The following is a 21,367-nucleotide window of genomic DNA, read 5'->3' on the forward strand; positions in this document are numbered from 1 at the left end:
TGAGGAAGCTGGGGCTGCTGCTGCCTCTTTGCAGCACATCTCGGAGGAGGGGAGACTGAGCTAGGACAGTTTGGGGAGAGAGAGAGAGCAGGCCACTCACGCCCTGCAAACAAGGCCCTCCCCCCACCTCCCCTGGGGACTGTAAGAAGGAAGCTGGCATCCCCCCCTCCCAAGCAGGGCCTGCCCGGCCCATCCTGGCTCATCCTTTGGGGGGGAGGGGGAGCAGCCCCTTGCACTGCACCGCGGGCAGCCCCGAGGCTGCGGCCAGCAGCCGGGAGGAGGTGGGCGGCGGCGACGTTGCGCAGGGCAGGGGGCAGCAGGGACACCAGGGGCAGCAGGGCCGGGTCGGAGCGGCAGCGGTAGGGCGGCGTGACGGAGGAGAGCAGGAGCCCCTCAGCCAGGCCCAGCGGTACCGCGGGCAGCCCCGAGGCCACAGCCAGCAGCCGGAGGAGGTGGGCGGCGGCGGCGTGCAGGGCCAAGGGCAGCAGGGCTGGGTCGGGGCAGCAGCGGTGGGGCGGCGTGGCGGAGGAGAGCAGGAGCCCCGCAGCCAGGCCCAGCGGCACCGCGGGCAGCCCCGAGGCCGCGGCCAGCAGCCGCCCGCACGGTTCGAAGGCTATGCGCCGCTCAGCCCCAAGGGGAGGGGAGAGGAGGCTACCTGGGAGCGCTGTCGAGGGCTGGTTGGTGGCGGTGCGGACAGGCCACTAGCTGCCGCCTCCTCCTCTCCGCTCCCGGGTCTGTTGGCTGGTGGGAAGGCCCGGCCCAGGCGCCCCCCCAGCTCTCTCTCCCCCCCCACCCCCTGCCCCCAGATTTTTGGGGAGCGGGAGATGAGGCTGAAAATTCGGGGGTCCCCCGCCAGAGCGGGAGGGTTGGGAAGCCTAGGCCACACACACCTGATGTAGCCAATCCTCCAGGAGTTTACAGTAGGACCTGTAATAAGAGCCCTGTTCAGTTTCAATTTTTGGAGAATGAACTAGTTGTACTAACCTAAAACAGTCCATCCTTAGCAGAAAACAACTATAATTTCTTTAGAAAAATGTGTGTGCTGGAGATGGGGGGAGCGTGGATAACTATGCTTTATAACAATGGCATTCGGTCTGGATTACTTGTACTGCTTTTCCAGAGCAGCAGTGCAATCCTAAATAGAGTTACACCCTTCTACATCTATGGGTTTAGAATGCCATAACCCAGTTTAGGATTGCAGTGGTAAGCAATATGAGAGGGAGGGAAACCTCTCAGCTAGAGTTGCCAGCTTTTAAACCAGTCTCTATAATTGTCCTTTTAATACTGGCTTGATCTGTAGCAATTAGGGATGCCAGTCTCCAGGTAGGATCTGAGGATCCCCTGGAATTACAGCTAATCTTTTTTTTTTTTTGCTTAAACATTCATCATTTATTGAGATTAGTATATATAACAAATCCATAGTAATAATAAGTATTTAACAATTAAACAAACAAAAATTACGTAGTTCATAATTATCCACTCATCCAACACCCTGTGACCCGTCACCCTTGTTGCCCATACTTATCTATCACTGCCTATTGTATGCCTAATACTTGATATAGCTCTCTGGACCACCTTGGCCCCCACAGCCTAGAGGGAACTATGTTCAAAATCACATCCCGGACCCTGTAAATTATTGACAGCCGCCAAAAATGGTGCCCAAATGTCCTCGAATTGTTGTTGTTGCATCATTCGTCGGTAGACCAGCCTTTCATCCACCGCCAATCGCAGCATGTCCTCTAACCATTGCGCCACGGTTCCTGAAAAATCCGTTCTCCACATCTGCATGATTATCCTCTTTGCCGTCATCAGTGCCCGAAATCCCCAATATCGCTGTGGCGAGACAACACCCATGTTGACGGGAAGTGGTTTAAAAGAACTTGCATGGCTGTGAATCTGTGCTGACCTCCCAATACGCGGTTTATCCACCTGAGTATATCGCCCCAGAAATCAAGCAGCACCGGGCATGCCCAGATCATGTGGCTTAGCCCCGCTTCACTTCCCTGGCGTCGCCAACATGCTGATGAAGTCAAGAGGTTAAATTTGTGTAGTCGAACAGGTGTCCAGTAAATGCGAAAATGAATTTTTTGCTGAATTAATATCAAGCGTTGATCTTTAGAAACTTTTCGGATCGCCCTGTTGATTGTGAACCATTGGAATGGTAGAATATTAAGGTTCAGTTCATCTGCCTATTTTACCCGTAATTCTTCAATTAGCTGTTGTTGTTGCATCCCATATCGAAAGTACGTGTACAGGGCTTGCACTGGGTTATCTTGTTGCCATGTCTGCCTTAAGACAGCTAAAAGGGATGGTGGATCAGGGGCAGCCAAGGCATCCGGACCCAGCAACTGCGTCAGCGCCGTCTTTATTTGGTAATAATGTAGCCATTGGTTAGATTCAAGATTATACTTGTCTTGAAGCTCCTTAAATGTCCAGAATTCTTCTCTGTTTGGGTCTCGTAGATGATCAAGAGTTGTTATCCCTTTTTCGATCCAACCCTTCCAGACCACTTGGCACCCTCCAATCCTCAATTCTGGGTTTCCCCAAAGAGTCATTGATCCATGTAAGAAGGCGTTAAAGCCTTGCTTGGTACCTATTAGCTGCCATAATCACCTGGTGGCCTGAACTGCTGGAAGCAATACTTCCCCTTGGTGGTGCTTCGAACCCAAAACCTCTAGCGTAGAAAGAGGGGCCACTGTTGAAGCCTCGAGGGTCACCCAGTCTGGAGATTCCTTCCCTACATCTTGCCTCCACTTACTAACACTTGCCAACATATAGGCCCTATGGTATGCACTTAAGTCTGGCATACCAAAGCCACCTTGATCAATTGGGAGCTGGAGCCTAGCCAAGGAAAGTTGCGGCCTTTTCCCTTCCCACAAGAAGTTTGTTATTAGAGTATTGACTCTTTTAAACCACTTCTGTGGAATATACTGATGGAGACCTCGGAGAACATAAAAGAAGCGGGGGAATGTAACCATCTTGAGGGCATTCACTTTACCCCACAATGACAATGCGATGGGTTTCCATCGGGTAAAGTCAGCTTGTGTTTTCTCCAGGAGCTTTCTAAAATTCATCCCCACTAAGTTTTGACTTCGATTGGGAATTTGTATTCCTAAGTATTGAATCGAGTCCTCCTGAAGTCTAAACCGCCTTCCCACTGCCTCAGGAGTCTTCTTACCGCCCACTTGGAGTACCTCTGTTTTCCCCCAATTCACTTTGTAGCCTGCAAGTTGGCCGAATTCTTCAGTAAGCTTAATAATTGCTGGAAAAGAGGACTCTGGCTCAGTCACCATCAAAAGGGCATCGTCTGCATATAACAGAATTTTAAATTCGCTGAGACCGTGCTTCATACCATATATGTTCATCCTTTGGCGCACCGCCTGGGTGAGAGGCTCAATGCAGATGTTAAACAGGAGTGGGGAAAGCGGACACCCCTGTCTTGTGCCGCATGCCAGATCGACTACTCCAGACTGCTCTCCATTGACTCTAATTCTCGAGGTCGCATTCTGATATATCAACTGGGTCCACCGAAGGAATTCTTCCGGAAAGCCCAGGTATGTCATCGTCTTCCTCAGGAACCCTCTGTCCACACGATCAAATGCCTTCTCAGCGTCAATAGAGATTAGAAACGCAGATTCCGGCTTCTCATTGTAAGTGGCTATTAAGTCAGTAATTAACCGAACATTATCAGCTCCCGAATTACAGCTAATCTCTAAGAACATAAGAGATGTTCATAGCCACTGATGGACCTCTGCTCCATATTTTTATCTAAACCCCTCTTGAAGGTGGCTGTGCTTGTGGCCGCCACCACCTCCTGTGGCAGTGAATTCCACATGTTAATCACCCTTTGGGTGAAGAAGTACTTCCTTTTATCCGTTTTAACCTGTCTGCTCAGCAATTTCATCAAATGCCCATGAGTTCTTGTATTGTGAGAAAAGGAGAAAAGTACTTCTTTCTCTACTTTCTCCATCCCATGCATTATCTTGTAAACCTCTATCTTGACACCCCGCAATCGACGTTTCTCCAAGCTAAAGAGTCCCAAGCGTTTCAACCTTTCTTCATAGGGAAAGTGTTCCAGCCCTTTAATCATTCTAGTTGCCCTTTTCTGGACTTTCTCCAATGCTATAATATCCTTTTTGAGGTGTGGCAACCAGAACTGTACACAGTACTCTAGACCACAGAGATCAGTTCTCCTGGAGAAAAAGAATACTTTGGAGGGTGGACTCTACAGCATTTTACCCCACTGAGGTCCCAGTCCTCCCCAGGCTCCATCCTCAAATCTTCAGGAGTTTCCCAACTTGGATCTGGCAACTATACCTTCAATTCCTCTGCCAGTGGCCAGGTGAACCTGGCAACCCTAGCAGCCATTCTCAGGTTAAGTTATTTAGGTCCCAACCATGAACAGTTTAAGCTGATAAACTCATTTCCACTCATTAAACCTCTATTAAACAGACAGGACAATTTTTTCTTGGTCAGTTGGCTACCCTACCCTCAGCATAATACAAACATAATTACTATATTTCCATTTATTTATTATAGTATATTACACCCACTTTTTAAAAAGTTGTCAGAATACTATGAGCAATACAATCAAAAAGGCACACACTGTCTTCACATGCAGCTTCATTCAGTTTTCCCCCCTGTACTGTTAAGAAAAATACTTTACATGAAGACATCTTGAGTTAGTGATTGTTGTTACACACTCACGTTCAGAGTATTCATTTATTCATTTTTGAGAATGTAGATGGAAAAGCCTAGTGCTGAAAACTAATTTTAAAAAAGGCTTGTGGCTAAAATACATATATATATAGTGCAGAAGTCATTAAGATTAAAAATCATAAAAAAGTACAGAACATAAGAGGAACCTCTGCTTCAGTAAAGTAAATAATTTGTTCTGCACATCAGAAGCAAAAATTGCAAATTAGTACTCTGAGTCAGAGATGCCTTATTATTGATTTATTTCTCTACCCACTTTTCAACAATTGAAGTATTTATTTTTTCAAAACAATATTTTTATTGTGTAGTATTATAAGCAACTACCATCTGTTTCAAATGGTTACTGTTTCATCCAGTATAAGGACTATATTAAATAACATGTGTAAGATGACAGCATTGTAGCTTTGTTATCCTTTTCTTTAAATACCACTTATGCCTCTCATAACAATATATTGTTAAGTATGATGGCATTCATATGAAAATCATGAGGGATACTGAAGCAATGTTTACAAGAACATCCAGCTATACTATACACTCTAAGAGGTAGAAAACAATTAGTATGTGGTGATGGTCAAAGCACATAATAGATAATAGTAAATAATCATTCAAAATATGAACTATAAAATTTCATTAGTGAATACTCTTACCCAGGTGATCACCTTGGTATATCTAAAAAAAGATTGGTTAAAATTTTGTTATCTCTTGTCATGTAATTAGCTGCTGATAATGAACTGCTGATAATAAATAAACATTAAAGTTTTACCTGCCCAGATAGGATCTTATCATGGAGTTGTTTAGTTAATAGAACATAAGATTTTTTAGAATTGTCCAAAAAATAAAGTGGATCACTGATTGTAGATGGATTAAATCCTTCCCCTACCAGCTTAAATTTTTGTTGCTTGAAAGTTCCTGTAACTTCCATTATTTCCTACAAAAACAGAAAAAGATTTTTATTTATAGTAGAATCACTGCACATGTGGAGTGAAGAACAGACTATTTGGTCTACCAGAAATTCTATATTAGTATGCTACCTGAACCTTTCCATGATGATGACTTCTGTTAAACTTGAGAAGGAACTCTTGAGAAAGATTTCTCTCAGCAGTGGCAGAGAGAGAGAACTGAGAGAGGAGCCTCCCTTCTTCCTCCTTTTTACACTGAAAAAGGCAGAAATTTGGCATGGGGAAAGGAGGAAGGGCACTCCCACTGTTTCTTTGGCTTTCCTACACAAATGCAGGATTGATGTAGAACTGCACAAATACCATGATGATGAACAAAAAGTAGCACAATGAAAGAGCTGCCTTCTTCTTCTTCCCTCACATGGCACCCCCAGACTGCTTTTTTGAAGCTAAACATTGATCTCCAGTGTCCTATTCAGTATAGTCCTAAATTTCAACATAAAACTCACTTCACATTGTAGTCCTCCTACCCAAATTCTTGTGTTAAATTACTGGTTTGAATCAGGTTCTAGAATCTCCTAGCTAAAATATGTCATTGACTAAATCCAGAGGTGGAATGTCTTCATTCAAAGATTCAGGAATCCCAGTTGAGACCTGTAGGAGATGTTGTGTTTGTGCATTCTGGCAATGTTGCCCATAATTGAATCAGAAGCCATCATGGAGAAACTCAGTCCAATAACTGGTCTTTCAAAGCACCTTGATTATTTGCAGTATTTCTATTTCCTGATGTTATTTCTTTCTACCCTGAATCTCATTTTATCATTCTCAATCCATGCTTTAATCTCTCTAATCCCTTTATATTATCTTCCCTGGTACAACTCTTCCCAATTTAGTATAATCTGTAGTTTTCATTAGTGTACCATATAATTCCACCTCATTAATGGAAACAGTAAGTAGGGCTGAAAGTACCACTGATCTCTAAAATACCCATTAGATAAATTCCTCTGAATTTATCATTTTGTTGTTTTTCAGTATGTACAAATTAATAGATTGCTGAGCTGATCAGTGATCTTCTACTAGCTATGAAAATGTCTGTAATGCATAGATAGATATTACCTGGTGTCTTAAAAACAGAGGGCAGGCATAACTGGGTAGATATGTCACCACATGTTGATATAGTTTTTCCAAATCTAAGGATTTATTAGGCTTTAAGATGACAGAGGCCATGCCTGCTTTCCCTTCATAACCTGTGGGAAATTATGATAAAATTAATGCTAAACTGACAGTGATTGATACATTTCCAGTGATCAGATGTGATATTCCCAATAATTTCATGGGGGTGGGGATAGTAAAACTCAGGGCTTTGTTTGTAGAAAAAGCCCAGCAGGAACTCATTTGCATATTAGCCCACACACCCCTGACATCACCATTGTCTCACAGAGGGCTTTTTTGTAGAAAAAGGTCAGCAGGAATGCATTTGCATATTAGGCTACACCCCCTGACACCAAGCCAGCCAAAACTGCATTCCTGTGCATTCCTGCTAAAAAAAAACCCGCCCTGGTTAAGCTGATTAAACTGATCTTTAGTTAAATAGATCTTTCTCATCTTCCCCTTTTCACAGAAAGCCCATGCCCTGAAAGTCCTCTGCTGAGGGTCAAGCTTGTTTAAGCAAATGCAGCATGGCATAGGAGTGGTATGGGGAAAAGAGAGAACTGGACATAATTACTTCTGCCTACCCATTCCACTGATAGAGAAAACATAGGTAAGCTTTCCATTGCCAGAGGGAAATTCTCATTTTGCCAGATTCTCCTCCTTACTGTGCTTCCCTCTGCCACTTCATGAAAGATTGTTGGGACATGCAGGAAGCAGCTATGGGTCTGTTCCAAAAAGATCCTGTAACAGACTATCAAGGGTTAATGCCTAACAGAGTCTGAGAACCTTTAAGTGACAGGCAGTTCAAATGGAATTCTATTAAGCTTCCATTAAAAACTGACAGTTGAAAATGAGACAGTTTAGCACTGACTGCAGACTGGGAAAGAGGCTGAAAGTGTGAGTGGATTACAGTAGATCCCCATTCAAGCCAAAAAGGGACAAAGCTTTTACACAATTTAATTTTAATTTAATTTAGTTATATCTCACCCTTTCCCGCAAGCAGGCTCAAGGCAGCTTGCATCAGAATTCAATACAATTACAAATAAATACAAAACATCCTAAAAACATACAGGGTAGAACAACATATCAGTAATAGGCTTAGAAAGGCATGGCCACACAGCAGCATATACGCTAACATCTGACAGCATAACATAGTCACACAGCAATGGTAAAAATATTGGGGAGGTTAGTTGGTAACAAGAGAAGTAATCCTTGCCCAGTGGAAAAGGAAATAGCTAGAGGTGTGCTAAAGAAGGCGGGGGGGGGAGATTTTTCTGATTCATATGTATTGGACCCAAAAAAATTCAGGATTTCCCTCCAAAACCTGAATTCCTATACCGGTATGGTATTCAGATTTAAAAAAAAAATCCCATTTTTTTCTGGTTCCATTATGGCTTATGGGACCATAGTAAATGAGGTATCTATCGGGATATCCAGGGGGAGCTGTATTTGAGGTCAAGACAGAAAAAAGCAAAGCTCATGGCTGTGATTACTGACAAGTTGATTATATTATAAATTCAGAAATATAAACATAAGATCCCTTAGTATTCACAAAGTGTGGCACACACAATAGATTCCTATTATCCCAGACTTGTTGATGGTCTGCGCTAGGTGGCAAAAAAATCTCCATTCAGTCAAAGTCCACTATGCATTCGTAAATTCTCCTTGGGACATCACCCTCTTCTTAATAAGCGAGTGGAAACCAATCATACACAGAGTACCCCGCACATTTTCATAATGGGGCCACAGGCTGGAACTGGCTGTTTCACACAAAATAGCTATGTCAGATGTTCCAAATGGGGTATGAAGACTATACTTAAATTGTGTCAAAACTTTTACACGACGAGTCAAGATCTGCTGGCTCCTCCTAGACGTCCGGACAATAAAAAAGATTGAGTAATTGACTCAACACATTTTTGTTTACAGAGGCAGTATCTGACTGAGTAGGCTGTCTTGTCAACTCTGCCATAAAGAATGGCAGAGGGCATGACGTTACATCTGGCAAGGGAAAAAGCTCTACACTGCTGTGGCACCTGCAAGATGAATAGATATGAGGCCATTTTTCCCAGTACTGAGAGGGATCTCAAAGCTCAGCAGGGAACAAGTTTTCTTAACCAGACTGTATAGTTCTTGGCTCTCAATATCTAGCAACCTGTTTTTAATTTGTTGGACTGCGGCAGTGAAGGACAGCATGTACAGTAGTTCTAGAGATGTAAGCATGTCAAGAAAAAACAGCATAAGTGAAAGATAAATAAACATTCTTACCCAGCACAGGAATCCCATAAACATTGGCTTCCTGTATAAAATCCAACATACCAATTACATCAGAAACTTCTGTAGTGGCAACATTCTCCCCTTTCCATCTAAAACAACACATTTGCAGATAAATATGCATAGTAACTCATGAAAGCTGTAAATCAAATTTTTAATGTTTTACTCATTGTATAAAGCTAGCAAGCATTTTTCATTTTTCATTTTTCAAATGGGATTGGAGCTAAAATTTCTTGAGAACAACTTTTTAACAAGTGTAGGTTTTGTTGCATAATTGCTTGTAAGTACTGATATGAAATTCAGTAAGCAACATGTAGGATTCTTTCTAGAAAAAAAGTTATAAATGTTATTAAAATTACTATATTATATTGTTTAAATTAAATTGTTCAAATTGCCTAAAAATTGGTGTGCTTAAAACAAAAGTACATTTGCTGTTTTGAGAAATCGGCCCCTTCCCAGCCGCACTGGCAATGCCAGTTATAGGCTGGGGGCTGTGCTTTGCGCTCCCGGAAGGAGGGAGGCTGACGCTGGCTTCCCGGCCATCCGGGAGTTGGAGGAGGGGGCATGGCGTCGGGGCTATAAAGCCCCAGCTCCCGCCCATGTCGCAGCAGTTCTCTCGTGGCTCTCGGTAGGGAGAGCCACGTCGTTGAAGTGAGTGTTGGGCCAAGGTTCGTCAGCGCGAGGCAGGGAATAGTGCAGCACGAGCCTTGACAGCTCCGCAGCTGATTGAGGCTGCGAGGAGCGGCTCGGTGCGTTCACGTCGCTCGGTTACAGGGCGGCAAGCATGTGGCTGTTTTCGCAGCGTCGTAGGGACCCAGAGATCAATTGCGGGGCCGGAAAGAGCCTGCATCGAGGGTGTGGGGCATGTAAGGAGGCCTGAGGGCCCCCTGCCCCCTTTTTTCCTCCCCCCCCCGTGGCTGTAGCTAGAGGGGAGGTTTGAGCAGGGCAGGCACCTTTGTTTCGGAAATCATTTTGAGTTGTGGGTAGGCACCCCCCCGCTTGCGGTTTTGAAAAGGGGCGGTTGCTCGGTGCAGGGCACCTGCTTAGTAAGCAGGAGGCCCAGGTTCAATCCTCGACATCTCCAGCTGTAAAGGGTCCAGGCTAATAGGCATGGAGGGCCTCAGCTTGAGCCCCTGGGGGGGGGCTGCTGCCGGTCTGTGTGGACAGTACTGATTGGATGGACCCAGGGTCTGCTTCAGTATAATGGCAGCTTCATGTGGTCATATGCTAATTTACTGCTCCCCCCCCCTTTTTTTACCTATATGTAAGGAGGACTGATAATTTCCATTTCCTCATAGCGGTAGTATTGTGTGTGTACACAACTTTATACCTGGAGCATAAAACTTTGTTGGTCTTAAAGGTGCCACTGGGTTCAAGCATTGTTCAGAGGGAAACCAGCCTGCCAAGAGGCAGGCCCAGCAACCCAGTTCCCCAGGTGACTTGGGCGCGGAAGTCCAGCTCCGGCAGGTCATTAGGTGCCAGAGGGAGCCTTAGGAGCAGTAGAGGGGCGCAGCAGGTGCTCCCACATGGGAAGGGCGTCGCAGGGCGATAGTCCAGTCGTCCCAGCTAACTTTTGAGAGGGAGGTCCTTCTTCATCTTCCTGTGTTGCAGGGCGGAGCTGGGGATATGGACATGTGCATAGAACGGCGATATCGGGGGACATTTATGGGCCGGGGTGTGCTTATGAATCGCCTCAGGGCCAGAGTTTTGTTTGGTGCACCACACAGTCGCCTCCACCGACAGTTACTAAGGCGTCGTTGCAAGGCGCCTCTGCTTCTCAAGCAGAGCCGGGCGAGCTGTCATTGTGGGGACATTACTAGCGGTTACAGCAGGGAGTTTGGCCAGGTTAGCAGGGGGGTGCATGGAGTTATCTTCTGGTCCTTATGGGGCCGTCCCCTTCCATGTATTCCCATACAGTGATGCGGCATTGCCCTTGGAAGAATCACTTTGCAGTGGCGACCGGGATAAGATTTTGTGGGGCGAATATGTGACGTGTTCAGCCCCTCTTTGGAGAGGTGGAATGGCAGGTTGAAGGGGAACCTAGTTGACAAGGAGAATGAGAAGCCGAAACTGGGAAAGGTGGATAGGACTTGGTCCGATTGGCTGACAGGTTTCCGGATCTATGTTGGGGTAATAGCTAAGGTACAGCCTTTACGGGCCACAGCCGTTTTAGGGGGCGATATACTGCACCGCGTATATATGGATCTCACCGGAGCGATCTGGTTGCGATACGATGAGGCATTCAGGATCGGGGCTGCAGTCAACCCAGGGCTCCCGTGGGACCTGATTAAGCATCAGCTTTGGCTGTAGTTGATGTCCCCAGAAGAACCCAATTCAGGTGATAAGGCCGATAGTAGGCACATAGTGCATAATCTATAGTTTAGCATGGGTGCCCGCAGTTCAGCAGGCCAGGTGGGCAGCCCCAGCGGCTATGTGGGAATTTATGACTAAGGGCGTATGCTCCGGGAAGGCATGATAAATTTAAATATGAGCGCCCGCTATGTGGGGTGTCACACGTCTTCTCAGCTTGCAGTAAATCCAAAATAAGGGCTGGGTCAGGACACCTCTGGGGTGAAAGTAACCAGTAGCCACCGGGAAAAAGAGGACTCAGCCTAATATGGCTGAAGGTACTTAGGCGGTTGTTGTGCAATTACCCCCTGATGGTGGATAGAGGCTATTTGATGGATGGTTTTACCCATGGGTCTAGGATCCCGTATCAGGGACTTGGGGCCCTTGTAAGTCCCCTAACCTTTGTTTGGTAGGGGGACCGAGCACGTGGTTAGGGCTAAATAACTGAGGAGTGTGCGGAGGGCGGTGCCCTCTGCCAGTACCCACTTTATGGGTGCCCCTCCCCTCTGGGGCGGGCACAATGAAGCGCATGAGGTATGGCGCCTGATATACCATTTGGCTTACCCAGGGGCAGAGCAGTGTCTGATTCCATTTTGGAGGTGCTCGGTTCGGTCAGGTACACCTCATTTGACCAATCAGTCAAAGTGGTTCTGGGTTGGGGCGTGTGGGCTGCAATGGCAAATGCGGCATTAAGTCAGTGTTGTGCCTTTTGCCCATGCACCCAAAAGATTTTGATTTCCCGGGGTTTTGCCTTTGAAGGAAGTATTATATGAATAGGGCCCCATCCAGGGGATGCTCAGTGCCAAAGTCGCTTGTGAGCGGTTAGTTCCTTTATGGAGTGGGCACTATGGATCAAGTCTGGGTTGAAAGTTACTGTTCACTACCTGGATGCCTACCTTTCATTGGCCCTGCTGGTTCAGGGCAATGTGCCTAGTGGTGCGGTCATTTGTGGACCGGGTGTGGGAGATTGGGGTCCCATGGGCCCACGAAAGGACAGAGTGCTTGCAAAGTTGTGGCTCCTGGGAGGGCTTTCTTGCAACGCCTATGTGATGCCTGGGGCCCCTGCGGTTCCCTCGCCTAGAGTACGAATGACCGCAGGCATGAGGATGGATCTAGGAGTAAGGGTGGAATTTGTGAAATCCTTCAAGGGAATCTCCTTTTTGGAGGAACGACTTAAGTTGGAAGCTGAGCCCCAGATATCTGTGAAAGCGGCGGAGTATAATTTAGGTGACATTATGCACGGAGCAATAGCTCAGCGTGGTTTGACGGTGGGTGTGCCGGGATCTTACTTTTTGCGTTTCCTATTGTAGCAGCCGTTTAGCTTTCAAGGTGAGCAGTTGACCATCCATACAATCCATTTTTGGTGTTATATCATGCCTGTGGTGCATGTTACCAACTCCTGGTGACCCAGGTCGCCGGTGGTGACGAACTTGGTGCAGTCATTTATTTGCAATGCCGCCGTTGGTTTCTGGCTAGGTATGTTCCAGGGGTGAGCAATGCGGTGGCGGATGCTCGTTCTCATCAACAGATCAAGCATTTGGCCAGCTCGCTCTGGAAGCGGACCTGCAGCCAGTGTGAATGCCTCTGGAACTTTGGCAACCTGGGAGGTGGCAGCCGGTATGGCAATCAGACTAGCATTGGCACCAAGTGTTGAAAAACATATTAAGGGGCAGAGCTGCAGTTCCAGGTTGTTAAGAGGGCTGCAGGGCTCAGGGACACCTGGCTGGCTTCAGTGGTATACATTATCCAATTTGTATCGATCAGAAGGACAGAGGGTTAGGTATTAAGTCAATTAAAGGCCAAGTGGCCGCACTGGCTTTTATTAATAAAGCGTAGGACTTTTAGGAGGGCCCCGGTATTTTTAGAGGTAGGAGGATGTTGGAGGGCCTGGCAAGAGAGCGGGGCCAGGTGCAGTTGCTTTTCAGCCAATACCCCCCCTCTCCCTCCCTCCTCCTTAGTGCTTAAGGGCTTATAGGATCTGTGTCTTCCTGTGTGGCCGCTCTTTTCACGCGGCCTCTTTGGTTGTTTTTTGCTTTAGGTACACTTTGGATTAGCGAGTAGGTAGTGCAATGGAAGACGGACAGCTCGGACCGGGCGTTGGATGCTAGGGATGTTAAATTTGTGGGGTGACAGGTGAGACCAACTCTAGAGAGATTAGAATCGGACCAGCAGCAGAGGGGCTCGGCCATTATGGCTGGTTAATGTGTAGTGGCGGAGCTGTGCCCAATCAAGGCTTGGAGCAGTAGTTACTGCTCGGGGGGGAGGGTGTTGGCCCATTGTGTTGTGGTGGTGATGCCCCCCCCCCCGATGAAATATCATTTCTAGGCAGTGTCAGGTAAGGCACTGGCAGAGCTGTGATTGGGGGGGTGTAAAATTTGGAACACATTTGTTTTGAATTAGAGCTGCATCTCTGGCGGCAGCAAGGGGTACACCCCCCCCACCACCATACGTCAACTTAGATGGTGGCGGTCGGTAGCATATAGGTTATGTTTGCACGTTGGACTTTCAGTGAGTGCGTTGGGGGCACGTGAGCAATGGGCGGCCCACGGGCATGACTTTTTCTGGTTTTGACTGTTTTTTCTGTTTTTCAGGTGCTGTGGCTCGTAGTGAGAGGTGGCAAATTCCTATCTGCGGGCACAGCATGGTTCTGGGTGGTCCCCGGGCCATGAGTTCACCAGCAGGCACCCAGCTGGGTCCCAGCAAGTGGGCGACAGTTGAGTGGCTGGGTCTCTGTGGCATACAATGGCCAGGGATCATGCCTCGGTTGTTTCATGGGAGGAGTGTGCCTCCTCCGCACGTCTTGCTTATCCATCTGGGGGGTGATGACCTGGGGGGTATGAAGGGGAAGCCCCCCCTTTTTTTCTTTGCAGGCACAGGGGGATCTGCGGGCCATTATGCAAAGATAGCCACGAGTCATCTTGGATTGGTGACATTTTTGTCAATAGGGTCTGGCGGTCTGCCCTGTATCCTGGGGGGATTGAACATGCCAGACTTATGGCCCACTGGCGTTAAAAAAGCCATGGAAAGGGGGGGGGGGGTTGGACATATTCTTCACCTTGGCCATACGGGTCGAAGAGGCTGACCTGTATAGGTCAGATGGGTTTTCAGTTATTTGAATTGGGTACCCAGGCTTTTTTTTGAATGAGTTAAGGCTGGGGTTGCAGTCCGGTGGGGCGCTAATGCCTAAGCAGAAGCTTGGCATTGGCGATGGCAGGATGAGGTATTGGCTACAGTCTTTTCAGGGGAGCACCTATGGCTCTGCACCAGTGGGTGCAAGTGGTCTGTATGAACGGTAGATGGGCTTTACGGCTCAATTCTGGGAGTGCAGATCATGACAAATCCTCACCGGGGTGGATCTTTCCTGAGTGATTGATGCCGACAGAGGTGGAGGTGGAGTTTGGGCCTGGCCGCTCAGCACCAGTCAGATGGTATTGGCCTCGTGCTGGGGGCAGGGTGGCTCACCCTTCTAGGATAAGGCGGGGTCTGGTGTTTCGACCCCAGGGCTTGTTCTTGTAGGCCTATAGCTCTTGCCATCCTTATTCGTTCAAGTTATGTTTCAATAAAGCGGCCCGGGTTTTTATCCAACACACTGTGTCAGCCTCTGGGGGGGCAAATTTGTGTGAGTTGAGATGATATTCTAACTCCTCATCTATGTATCTATTACACTTACTCTCTATATACTGGATGGATAGCAGGAAAAAAAATTACAGTACAAATTGTTCAACAGTGGAATCAGCTACTTGGGGAGGTTGTGAGCTCCTCCTTGCTGGCAGTCGTTAAGCACTGGCTGGACAAACACTTGTCAGGGATACTCTAGAACAGGGGTGTTAAACGTACGGCCCTGTATCCCTTAATTATATAATAAGTAAAGTGAAGGTTTTGCTGCTGTTGTCATGCTATTAATTTGCATAATTTAAATTTCTAATGTAATAATATTTTGAGATGTTATTAGTATATCATTACATATTTTCTATTTTTCACTTTAGAATTAAAACTGTCAAAGGTTTTTATTAATGGTTGAACAACAACAAAAATGTTGGCAAATGAGTCCTCATGCTCCAGGGTAACTAGCCACCACTAGTCCCTTTAACTAATTCTTCAGCTAAGAGACCAAAGGATAGAGTCTATATCCCTACTGGGTCTTAATTAGAAAGTCAGCACTGCAATCTGAATTCCACAAACCTGTTCCTCTGCAACTGTAGCCATTAAAGGGCTAAAGTACTGGATTCAGATGGAAGCCTCCAAACCGAAAAACACCACAGAATATTATTAATAAGATTTATTAAAGGAATGTGAGATATATACAATATAAGAGAAGGGTACAGTAAGTGTACAGAAAAAGGAGAAAATAATAAACATTAAATATTCTAACCTAAGACATTTTTACAAACATTAGTTCTCTAATCCAGATGTTATCTGACCAGATTGAGTCCAAACAGAGTTTCAAAGTCCCAAGTCCCAGATGTTCCCACCAGTAAGGCCCCCAACCTGGTCCAGAATCAAGAGGTGACTCAAAGGAAGATACAATCCATACAAAGGGTATGGACTAGAATGAAAGATCTCTCTTTGTGCCAGCTGTCCGTATTTGCATGATTTCAGTTGTCCAATTAAATGTGTTGCTAACCAGGTGACCTTAATTAATCAGGTGCGTTGATAGCAGGGGTCTTAACTAATCACCCATGTTTGTAGCATGAGGTCACATACTCTGCAGCTTCATGCAGACCCAATTAAACAAGCCACCTGCCCTCATCCAGGGGTCCTTGCACTAATAAGATGGATTGTATAGGCAAAACTCCATCCCATTTCCTAGCCTTGAAACTTCCAGGTCCCATGACTTCAACAGCACCTGTGCCACATGCCTATCTCTTCCTTACCTTGCTCTCTGAAACCCCAGTCAACATGACCTCAAATTCTCAGAGAGAGATTTTGTAAATATGAAGTAAGAAGCAGAAGAAGAAGAAGAAGAAATGGAGGAGGAGATTGGATTTATATTCCACCCTTCACCATCCAAAGGAATCTCAGAGCAGCATACAATCTCATTTCCCTTTCCCTCCCCACAACAGACACCCTGTGAGGTAGATGGGGCTGAGAGAGCTCTCCAAGAACTGCTCTTGAGCAGAACAGCTCTGAGAGAGTTATGACTGATCCAAGGTCACTCCAGCAGTTGCATGTGAACAGGCCTGACCTAAGAGCACATGGTGCCCCAGGCAGCCTGGGTGCCCGCCGCCCCATGCCACGCCCTCCTGCTGCCCCCCTCTCTCCCAATTTTTAATGCCCAGGGAACCAGCAGCAAAGCGCCAGCTCCTGGGCCTTGTTCAAGGCGCTCCCTCCCCCACCAATCAGCTGATTGGCAGGAAAAGCCTCAGGGAATTAGCGCTCCTATGCCAGCCTTCTGGCACTCTCCAGACCTTCAGCACTGAGGCGGCAGTGAAAGGATGGACCAGCAGGCTGCTGAAAAAGTGACTGCCACCACTGCTGCTTCCTCCCCATTTCCTCCTCTAATCATGTGGGAGGGAAATGGGAAGGAAACTGCAGTGGCAGCTTTTTCAGCGGCTTGCTGGTCCTTCCTTTCGCCACTGCCCCAGCACTGAAGGTCTGCAGAGTACCGGAAGGCCGGCATAGGTCTGCCAGCCTCCCCATGGCTTTTCCCGCTGATCAGTGGGAGAGGGTGGCACCTTGAAAGAGCCCTGGAAGCCAGCACTTTGCCGCTGATTCCCCGGGCATTAAAAATTGGGTGGGTGGGTGGGAGGGAGGGGAAAGCAGGCAGGCAACTAGGGATTTGCCTAGGGGGTGGGGTGGGGGCTGATTTTGGCACCCCTGCCCTGGTGGCTCCCTAGGCAAATGCCTAGTTTGTCTAGTGAGCAAGCCGGCCCTGCATGAGAAGGAGTGGGGAATCAAAACCGGTTCTCCCAGTTAAGAGTCCACACACTTAACCACTTCACCAAACTGGCTCTCACCAACATTCCTAAAAAGCTAAGGGATTACTAGGCAAGCCAGTCTCTTGACACTATCCATAGACATTTTTATTATAAAATGTTCCTTGAAACAGGAGAAATTATGCATCATTGGCAATTTGTCAGAAAATCAGCTGAACCCAAACAAAAGCCATTGGCATCAGCGCAGTAAGCAAAGTACGAAGCAATATTATATACTCATGTCTGTATTTTGACCAGCCAGGTGACAAATTCTGTACCTGAATGTATCTCCTGTCCTGTCCCAAAAGTAAAGGAAGTTGTTTTGATCTTGGATCATCAGATCTCCTGTATTGAAATAGCAATCTTCCCTCTTAAACACATTGCAGAGTAATTTCTTTGCGGTATCTCTCTTATTGCCAGCATAGCCAAAGAATGGATTCTTTGAATTCACTTTGGATATTAGAAGGCCAGCTTCACCTGTGAGCAAAATTATAGGGAATAGAGATCTAGATTAGATTATCTAGAATAGCAGAGATCTAGATTAGTGCAGTCTATGTGGGGCTGTCCTTGAAAAATGTTTGAAAAAATCAATTTCAGAATGCTGGAGCCAGGATGTTGATATGAGTAGGCTGTATTTATTATTATTTATTACTTCCAATGTGAAATGCACCCTCTCCACAAGCGGACTCAGGGCAACTAACAATGGCTGTAGGGACCATATCGCTTCAGTCTCTAGCCAACTGCACTGGCTCCCAATCTGTTTCCTGACTGGAGGTACACCTCACTAACAGTTTAGGTTCATTAAGGTATAGTTCACAAATAACATTATTAGAACCTCTATTTAAAACTTGTATTAAAGCATAACTATTGTGTTCTTAACACCAAATAAATCAACAGAAACTTATACTATCCATCTTTGTATACATAGATCCCTCACTGCTACACCATAACCTCAGAGAAGATGACAGTGTTGTATTCAGTTGATTTTCTGTGGACAATCCTCATCTCATATAAATATCAACAGGAAATAATAGCTGGTCTCACAACAAACTTAACAAGAGATCTTAACAGAAAGAGATAATCAACTGTTATAAATAATTCTCCTGATGTGGTGGCAATTCTGACCATCCTGATTCACTGGGGCTCAGTGGGACTGTACAGCACAAGCCTTTGGCCTGTCAAACTATCAGGGCTCTTTTTCTCGCAGGAGCTCATCGGCATAGTAGCCACACACCCTGATGTAGCCAATCCTCTTGGAGCTTACAGTAGTCCCTTACAGTAGTCCTCTAAGCAATTGGAGGATTGGCTACATCAGGGAGGCGTGGCCTAATACGCAGAGGATCTCCTGCTAGAAAAAGAGCCCTGCAAACTATCAATCAAGAGTACTTGCATGCCATTTGTGGAGTCCGCTCCTCTCTTCTGGCCAAGTGATCATTGCTAGCCAGCAAAGCTGATTCTGTCAGTAAAATGCAACCAACCTAAGTTCTGGCAGTTACTGTGAGAACACACTATTGGTGCATCACACATCCGTCACCCATCTCTGGCCTCACATTTCTTGACTCTCTTGCCCCTACCTCCTGTAGGCTCAGGGATGTTGAATGCACTGCTAAAAGCAGTCTTACCTCAGAGACAGCCACATATTCCAGCTGTTCTCTGTCAAATAGCCTCAGAAAGGACTGCAGAGCTCCTGCAACTTCACAAAAGGTCCTATCAACAGCCCACACAGACAGCCTCCCAGCACACACAGCCTCCGAATGCTGCTGCAATAGCCAGGGAGTCCGGCACTGCCTCAGGGGGCATGGCTGTCCCACCGTTACTGTCTTTCACTCCCTCTTTCCCTCCTCCCCTCAGCCTCACCCCAAGATGATTGCCTGAGAATGAGATAGGGAAGCCTCACAGGGTTGTTGTTCATAGGGGAGAGGAGTGAGGATATTTCAGATGCTATCCAGATGGCAGGGATAAGCTACCCTTTAGGTGGTGAGGGGAGCCAATTCCTTCACTCTACTTAATACAATTTTATACATTTTACAAAACAAATTGTAACAATGCAAATGATATTCCTTCTGACTGTTTTAATGACTACATAGTTAGTTTCATCCCTTCCTCAGGGAAATATGAATTTATGATGTGTTTTTCTTATTGAGAATCTGGTGTCCTTGCTGGCTTCTTCCATCTTGCCCCCACCATGTTCTCACAGCACTGACCACTTCTCAATTGAATGAGTCAAGCTTCTATAACTTTTTTTTTTGCAGGTTTAAGTTTTATATCTTTGAAGGAAAGGAAAGGAAAGGGAAGAAAGAAAGAAAGAAAGAAAGAAAGAAAGAAAGAAAGAAAGAAAGAAAGAAAGAAAGAAAGAAAGAAAGAAAGAAAGAAAGAAAGAAGTTCAAATGACTAATACAATGTGCAACTAATACATGTTAACAAATCAGTTTCCATCCCTATATTCATTACAGTTCTTTTAACAAAATTGACTTTGTCAATTATGTTTGTAAATCAGGTCCTCCTTATCCGATCATATTTATCCACGATTTCTGGCATCCTCGTGCCATTGAGCATGAGCGAGAAAATTCTGAAAATACTATATCCATAATGGAAGTGTAAACACACGTATAAGTTATAAGAGGTAAATTTTGTTTAGCAATTTAATATCTAGTTAGAACACAATAATCTATACAATTATTTTTTCACACAGAGTTTATTTGAGCTCTGTTGGACTTCCTACTTCCATGGTTCCTATAGTTTTGGCTACCTCAGAGACAAACACATATCCAACTCTTCTCTGTGTCCTGTCTGTCAACCGACCTCATGAAAAGTGTTGCCAGCAACAGACCTCTGTTGCCCCATCAATGGCCCACAAGCCTCCCAGCACACACAGCCTCCAAAGACTGCAGAAATAGCCAGGGAACCACTGCCTCTGTAATGTGACTAGGCGGTGTTTCCTCACAGACCATGGCTCTTTCCTGTCATTCCCTTTCTCCCTCTTCCCCTCAGCCTTGCCCCTATCCAGAGGATGTTGCTAGACAACCAACTTCTGTCAGAGACCTCAGGTGAATAGAATGGCATACAGTCCACCCCCCAAAGCAGTTCTTTTCTCCAGGATGGGGAGAGGGATCTGTTGTCTGGAGTTCAGTTGTGATCCTAGGAGATCTTCAGGCTCCACCAGGAGGTTGGCTACCTTAAGCCTGGCAGCACTCTCTGGGTCACTTGATGCCATGTGGATAGCATGACAACTAGGCCTGGCTACTTCCTTCTGTTCAGCAGAAGCCCCTCTATGACAACCAGTGTGACTTAGGAGTTGTCACCTCCAGGTTGGCAAATTCCTTGAGATTTGAGGGGTCGAGCCTGGAGACAGTGGGTTTGAGGAGGAGTGGGACCTCAGACAGGTACAGTGTCATAGACTCCACTCTCTAAACCAGCCATCTCCTCCTGGGAAACCACTGTTGATAATCTCCAGGTGGGGGCTGGAGATCACTCAAAATTACAACTGCTCTCCAGCTGGCAGAGATCAACTCTCCTTGAGGTGGGGGGGAAGTGAATGCCTTCGCTTGGGTGGGTGGACAGCAAGTGTGGGGGCACTTGCTGAGAGCCTCTTTCTAGAGCGCATTGTATTTTTCTTCACAATAGGCATTATTCCTAGTAAATATATAATTTTGTTAAAGTTCAAGAGAAACAAAAGGGTTCACAGTTTTGGCCACCAGATGGCAGCAGTGCTTAGACTCTAAACCCTGCAAATTAAAAAAAAAAACTTTGAAACCATACAGACAAATAGTAATTACATATTTATAAAATATATGTATACATATAGTATACCATATTATGTATCACAAACACCTTTACCAACACTTAAATGACAACTTGGATGTGGAATTAAAAATCTATGATGTATAAATTACAAATAATATAAGGTTAAGTATCTCTTTATTGTTTTCAAGATGGCATGACAATCTCCACAATAAGTAGAAATTGGTGTCCACCCTAACAAAGCTAGAGTCAGAATACATATTTGATCCTTATATTCTAATATATATTTAATCCTTATTAAGCAAGCACTGAGCAGAAGCTCAATTT

General features: G+C 45.9%; 1 protein-coding gene across 1 annotated transcript in view; it reads right to left on the bottom strand.

Moving 5' to 3' along the window:
• Positions 1 to 4,638: 4,638 nt before the first annotated feature.
• The window catches only part of SLC27A6 (solute carrier family 27 member 6), a 66,237-nt gene continuing 49,508 nt past the window's right edge, over positions 4,639 to 21,367 (bottom strand). The window contains exons 7-10 of the mRNA XM_060235518.1: positions 17,578 to 17,776; positions 9,030 to 9,127; positions 6,729 to 6,859; positions 4,639 to 5,644 (exon numbers count right to left, since the gene is read on the bottom strand). Of these exons, the coding sequence (XP_060091501.1) occupies positions 5,468 to 5,644; positions 6,729 to 6,859; positions 9,030 to 9,127; positions 17,578 to 17,776 (605 nt within the window). The 3' untranslated portion in view covers positions 4,639 to 5,467. The remainder of the gene's footprint in view (positions 5,645 to 6,728; positions 6,860 to 9,029; positions 9,128 to 17,577; positions 17,777 to 21,367) is intronic.

The sequence above is a fragment of the Heteronotia binoei genome, chromosome 4, assembly GCF_032191835.1.
Source record: "Heteronotia binoei isolate CCM8104 ecotype False Entrance Well chromosome 4, APGP_CSIRO_Hbin_v1, whole genome shotgun sequence".
NCBI classification, from domain to species: Eukaryota; Metazoa; Chordata; class Lepidosauria; order Squamata; family Gekkonidae; genus Heteronotia; species Heteronotia binoei.